At 37.3% G+C, this 6,474-nt stretch overlaps 1 protein-coding gene across 4 annotated transcripts; it reads left to right on the top strand.

Moving 5' to 3' along the window:
- The first annotated feature begins 269 nt into the window (after positions 1 to 269).
- LOC110808644 (coiled-coil protein) lies at positions 270 to 5,677 on the top strand. Of its 4 annotated transcripts, none has more exons than XM_088216175.1 (4): positions 270 to 1,196; positions 1,958 to 2,298; positions 4,317 to 4,574; positions 4,750 to 5,677. In XM_088216175.1, the coding sequence occupies exons 2-4, from the start codon at positions 2,089 to 2,091 to the stop codon at positions 5,407 to 5,409; spliced, it is 1,128 nt and encodes a 375-aa protein (XP_088072301.1). In that variant the 5' UTR covers positions 270 to 1,196; positions 1,958 to 2,088; the 3' UTR covers positions 5,410 to 5,677. The 4 variants fall into 4 exon arrangements, with proteins under 4 accessions (XP_088072301.1, XP_021889886.1, XP_088072300.1 ...); XM_022034194.2 differs by having other exon boundaries at positions 270 to 1,262; XM_088216174.1 differs by having other exon boundaries at positions 270 to 1,331.
- Positions 5,678 to 6,474: the final 797 nt, after the last annotated feature.

The raw sequence follows: 6,474 nt of genomic DNA, 5'->3' as shown, positions 1-6,474 counted from the left end.
GCTCCACCATATATGCAAAACAGAGAGGAAATGTGGACCCATGTGTGGAAGTTGGAAATCCCACCAAATGTTAAGCACTTTGCATGGCACCTGCTGCATCGGACCCTGCCCACGAAATCGATCCTACAATCAAAAGGCATTCAGCTTCCGTTTGGTTGCCCAAGGTGTGGACAGGAAGAGACCATCCCGCATATTTTTATTGACTGCGGTAAAGCCATGAGGTGTTGGGTTATATTGGATGTCAGTGTTAGAGTGTACAAGGTGGGGACATGAATAGCTGGCTTCTCCGGCTGCTCACGAAGTGCTCCAAAGAGCACGCTGCGGAGATTGTGTTATCCATGGAGATTATGGGTTGAACGCAATGAATTAGTATTTGCGGACTCCACGACAATCTATCTGGCCAGAAAATTCTTGAGTAATTGGCGCGTAGCCCAGGAATTAGAGCAGGGGTGTTACTAGCCCCAGTGACTTATGGGAAGCGGGCAAGTGGACGGCCTCACCCCAAGGTGCTTGGAAGTGTAATGTGGATGGCTCGGTCTTTAGGGCGGATGGGCTGGGTGGCTTCGGCGCGATCATCCGCGATTCTGGTGGAAAGGTGATGGTGGTTTTCTCTGGGATCCTGAGAGAATCTCGCTCTCCTTTCCTTGTAGAGCTCTTGGCGTGCAGGGATGCTCTACAATATCTTGTGTCCCATCTATCGGGGCTTGGGTTTGTCGAGGTGGATGCGTTGCTGGTTCAGAAAGCGTTGTCATCCGCAGCATTGGACATCTGAGAATGGGCATATTATTGAGGCTCTAAGGCCCTTCTTGCGAGTCGCCCGGATATTTCAGTGGGATAGGTCCGTACGAATTATAAAACTGTAGCCCACCATATCGCGCAGGCCTTGAGGGATTACCCGGCCTTTCATATCTGGGATAATTTGTCCCCGATTGCTGCTGTACTTGCCGCTGGTTCTTAATGAAATGAATTTCTTTTCAAAAAAAAAACTTGTATTTTTTGCAAATGAAGTTATGGTCGGACAAATTAATAATCTAATATGGGCGCGAAAGTATATTGTATAATATAATACTGGCTCCTCGCTCATTCTGGATGAAACCTCTAACGTGTCAGTGATGGGGTTTCTCTCGCTGCCACTTCAGCTAATATTTCCACCTGTTACCCCTCTCTGTATTGCCGTCTGCTCCGATTGCAGTAGTGTAATCTCATCACTGCAAGCATTTGTTCTTTCCTGCACTTTCTGTTTTCCGTGTGTATATCTGCATGTATGTTTACTGATACACAAGGGTTGATTTCAAAGCCTTTTCATGGACTCTGTTATCTTTGATAGACATGTAAATTCGTATTCCCATTACAGTTATTTTTCTCTTTAGTTTTCATTTTGATAGACGATGGTTGTTTTAGAAGAAATACAATCAGTTTAATTGTCGAAGGCTATGTCTGTGGTTGGAGTTGCAATTAGTTCCAGAGAATCTCTGATATTTATACCAGTTTTGTACTTCTAGTGATCTCCTTACTACGTTTAACGTTATGGAAGTATCCGAGAAATTATTCCTTCTTGTTCATGGATTTTAATTTATACAGGCTTTGGAAAAAATTTCAGCAAGTTATGCAGGATTGGCTGTGTACTAATAGTATCTAATACTTTTTAGGGGTTTGGAGTTATTCAAATTTCTATTTTCTTCTTGAGCTGATTTGGGCGAGAATATTCGTATATTTTATCCAGGTTTTTGAGGCATTTGAAGTCCGTGTAATTTTTAAAGAAGTTCCAGTTTTGCATCATTCTTATTTTGAATCATTCGTTTTGGTTATAATCCTCATCAAATTGCTGCTATCTTCTGAAGTGTTCTCTTTGTTTTCTACCCGTCATTGGCTGGTTGCTGCGTTTTCTTCTTTATAAATTTTGCGAATGTTTTTGTTCAACAGATTTCACTTTGTTCATGATTTGCTATTAATGCAGGCTAGTGGAGCTTAAATGTTTTCTATCTTAGCCTTTCTATACTGCGAGAATATGTAATTTAAGTATTCAAGAGTTCTCCTGGGGAACTAAAGTTGGACCTTACGGTGTTTCGTGAGTTAATTGCTACCATAATGATCCTGCTCCCGAAGCCTTTCTCACTTTGCATCCATGTGTGCATCTTCTGGGTGAAGACTGCTATGGTTGTTATGTACATATCAATGCAGCTGGTAAGAGCTTTGATATGCTTCCCAATGAATATGTTGTGGAAAACAATGATTTGGTTGGCTGCTCTTCTATATCTTCCAGTGAGACTTTTGACTGCCTTACAACGGGAGAGACTGGTTAGTTTTTTCTGCTGTCTTGAGCAACTTTAACGTCATGGTTAATTATTTACTTGAAATATATTCGAAAATCGCATGTTGCCTGCTGCTTCGCTTTTTTGTATGAATTTGAATGTAGATTTTTATATGTACATTTTTACTTGGATTTAATTATGGATTTTCCAGCAAGCAGAGAGTGTTCTTAGCAGTTAATAAGATGATGAGCCTAGAGTTGATGATCTTGAACCCTTTTGCTAGTCCTTTCTTGGGTTAGTAAGTTAGCAGGACTATTTCAGAAACTGGCAGGATAGTGTTCTTGGTGAAGGTAAAAAGAGACTAAAAAGTCAAAAAATAAAATTTCCTTATTACTTTTTGGCTTTCAACAAAATCCTATTGAAGTCTGAGCACCATTTCTCTTTTGCTATTCCTTTTGGAACTTTAACGTGATAAATGGGTCTGCAGAAAATAAAGTTCTCCTAGGATCCATCAATTTCTTTTTTGACAGCTGAAGAAATGAAAAGTGAAGGAAAATACTGTTATTCTTATTTTCCTCTGTGCTATGAGTAGTTGGCTATAAGGCAAGCTTTCTGGTTGATAAACTTTTGGTTTGATAAAATCTTGATTGAACGGCTGTTTCTGATTTTCTTTCAATAAGCTGATTATCAAGGGCAACCAACCTAGCCTTTAGCTATCTATTGTCCTGCCAGAGCAGAGTTTCACTTAGTGAACCTACTTACACTCAATAAGACGACTTTTATGGACATGAAAGAACGTAGTAAGTATGATTATCTTGAAGAGCTTGATTCTCTTGCATTGCTTCTTACAATATTCATGTATAACTGATTGTGAGTTAGAAGATGGAATTGAATAGAAGAAAAAGTAGCACAAAATAATAATTGATAAGAGCCATACTGATTAAGAGCATGAGAGTTGTTAGATCGAACGTAATACAGGTGGAGCAGGATAAGATGGCGGATTTGGATTAAGAATGGGCGGTCGTGAAGAACATTGTTGATACAGAAACCCAGGCTTGAGACATTTAGTAGAGGAAGGCAATTCGTCAAAATCAAGAAGAATAGCAATATCATGGGACGACTAATCATATGTTGGAAAGAGGAATTGATTTTTAAAGAAAACAACATTCCGGGAAATAGATCTATTGAAGCCATAAGGGTTTTGATGAGGCAAAGGTCATAACAAGCAAAACTTTTGTGACTAGTGCTATATCCCATAAAAACGTATGTAATAGATTGAGCAGAAAGTTTATTGGTGTTCATGATGGGGCAAAAAAAAAACAAAACAGAAACAATTAAATGTATGCAGATTATTATAATTAGCCTCAATCTGATATGTAATAATGGAATTAAAAGGATACATTCTTTAAAGCTTTCTATTGAAGCCATAAGGGTTTTGATTTCATGATATACTGTGAAACAAAAAAATCTGAATGTGAAAAATGAAAGTAAAACTCTTGGCCTTGTCAAATTGCTAATCTTTTGACATGATTTTTTTTAACCCCTTGATCAGCAAAGGTTTTGATTTTGAATATATGACGCTAACGTACTCTGTCCCAAAATTTTGATCATGGTTTCTGAGATCTCACACTTGTCATTTCAATTTATTTTTAAGAAAATGTTTGACATTGTTTCATATATGACGAAAAGAAAGAGGTAAGGTTAGTTTGAAGTGTTTTTAAGTATTGTGGTTCTACAAGTGACAGATAAATAATCTGATCAGAGTATGGAAAGGATGAGCAGAAAGGAAGGACATGACTTTGGTAGATGCATTTTGAGTTGGTTATCCTACCCCAAACCCTGCCCCTCATTTTTCTATTTCCTTGTCTTTTTTTTTTTCTTTTACTTTTACATATAACTCTAATTTCTTTCATTGGAATCATGATTCAAAAATTAGTATAGTTTCTCTTATTTAGTAATTACTGATGCAAATTGGTGCTTAGCTTTGTTCTTGAATGGCTTTCTACATATTGAAACCAGCTGACAAGGCTTCTTAGGAACGAGAATTGATTATTTCATTTGCAGGTGGAACAACATTTGCTTGAGATGCAGTTTGAGGTGGAGACCCTTCTATGGGAAGGCCAAAAATTTCAAGAAAATATCCAGACAGTCATAAAAGAACATAGAACTTTGGGGTCTATGTTAGCAGAAGTTGAGGAGGAACGTGAAAGGGCCATTGCTAAAATTGAGAAGCTAGAGGATGAGGTAAACAATTTATCTTCTTCAACTGGCTTCTTATCTGTTGAACTGAAGCCCAAGCACACTATTATTGACAAACCAAAGGTGAACAGAGGTGGAAGGAAAGTACATATGCAACTGCATGCATTTGGATAGTGAAGTCCCAAAGTTGTAAGAAAAAGAAATCATTGTGACAGCATAATCATCTAGTCTTTAGTTTATGCATGTTCCTTAAATATGTCTGTCTAGCTTTCCTGGTTCTATGCTTTCATTTTGACAGGTACGGGCTTTGAAGGAGGAAAACATTTGGCTGAAGGAAATTCGTGGTCAAGAAAGTTGGAGCTTGAAAGGGCATGCTGACCAAGATAGTGGCCAAAATATTGGTACCATTGACGACCATCATCTTCCTTGCTGGAGTGACACATGGCTATCTTGGCATGGGAAAAGTAGCCAAATCTGCCAGGATGGAATGATGAAAAGAGATGAAAGCACGGAGGAGAACAAGAATCATACTGGATTGTTTAGTTATCTAAAAGCTGGATCAACCAGTAGGGCTCCTGTACAACCCTTTACACTCAATACTGACCCCAGAAAAATGGAAATTAGTGAAATTCTTCATAAAAGAGAGATTGCACTTTCACAGACTACTTTGGGTGCAGTCTTATCGCTTTTGGTTGAAATGATTATCTGGGAATCTGAAGACCTTTGCGTACCCCTCTTAGGAGCCCTTTATGCTGTTGTTGGTATGTCACTAAAAAGTTCTTTCGAGTTTTTCTCTAGTGTAAAAAACAGAGCTGGTTCAGATGCAGTGGCTCTCTTAAGCCTAAACTGGTTCATTCTTGGCACACTCAGTTATCCAACGTTTTCCAAGGTTGCTTGGATGTTCGCCCCACTGATCTCAAGAGTTATGGACTGGATGGTAAGTTTGCTAGGCTTCTAAAAATCTGTTGGTCGGTAGATCTACCTGCCTTGTGATATACTTACAAATGCATGCACCATAAGTTTCAGGAGTTTTGTATCATATGATCAAGGTTTTGCCCTTCCTTTTTCTTGTATCATGTTTCTCCTGATCACCGTGTTAACCTTTTGGTTTGCTTTAACATGAATGTATACTAAAAAATTTCAACTGAATGTGACTGATACAGACACAAAGTCTAGTCTAGGAAAATTACTTTTAAATGTGTGGCTTGAATTGTTTTTAAAAGAAATCTTTCTTTCATTTTATTTTAGGTTAGTCTAAAGTTCCCGTACTATCGACTTACAGGATTTGTTATCTTAAACATTTTGAATCTATCAATTATCATTATTAAAAAGAATATAAGACAAGAATCCAATACCATTTCAAGATGTTACATTAGAAAAATGAAGAGTTAAAGAACAATAATTTGCCAACATGCAGGAAGCCATATTCGATCCTTGATGCTTAAACTGGGTGGAAGCTAGTAGTAGGGCTTGGTTTAACCATATACACGGAATTGGGATCTCTCTTGCATGTAAAAATTTCTATCTAGAAAGCCATGCTTATTCGAAGGGCTGATTCTTTTAACCATTCTTTTTTTTTGCTTAAGTCAATAAATCCATGTCTCTTCCAAATATTTGACAGAGTAATTTTATTTAATTATATGAATTATTTATAAATAACTTTAAATAGTAAATAAAACTAAAAAATTTAACAAAAACTGTCAGCAAAGGATAATTAATGGTGTGGGATGGATGAGGTAGCGGGGTGTGTCTCTTGCAATTTTTTTGTCCACTAGCATGGTAGGTTCAAAAAAAAATTTGTTGACAAAACTTGGTACTATATTTATCTGCTCTAGAGGGTTGGAATTGGGTTTCTCTATTCTTGTAATAATTAAATATAAATTTTACTTTTAGATTATCAATTGTCCAACACGTATATCAAAGCATTAAACGTAAGTCTCGAAAGATGTCTATGGCATATCAAGTGATTATTAAATAATATAAATAGCAAAAGAACACATAACTGTTGCTTGAATAAAAATGT

The sequence above is a fragment of the Carica papaya genome, chromosome 3 (assembly GCF_054855325.1).
Source record: "Carica papaya isolate Zhongbai chromosome 3, ASM5485532v1, whole genome shotgun sequence".
Lineage (NCBI taxonomy): Eukaryota > Viridiplantae > Streptophyta > Magnoliopsida > Brassicales > Caricaceae > Carica > Carica papaya.
This window is presented reverse-complemented; position numbering and strand designations above follow the sequence as displayed.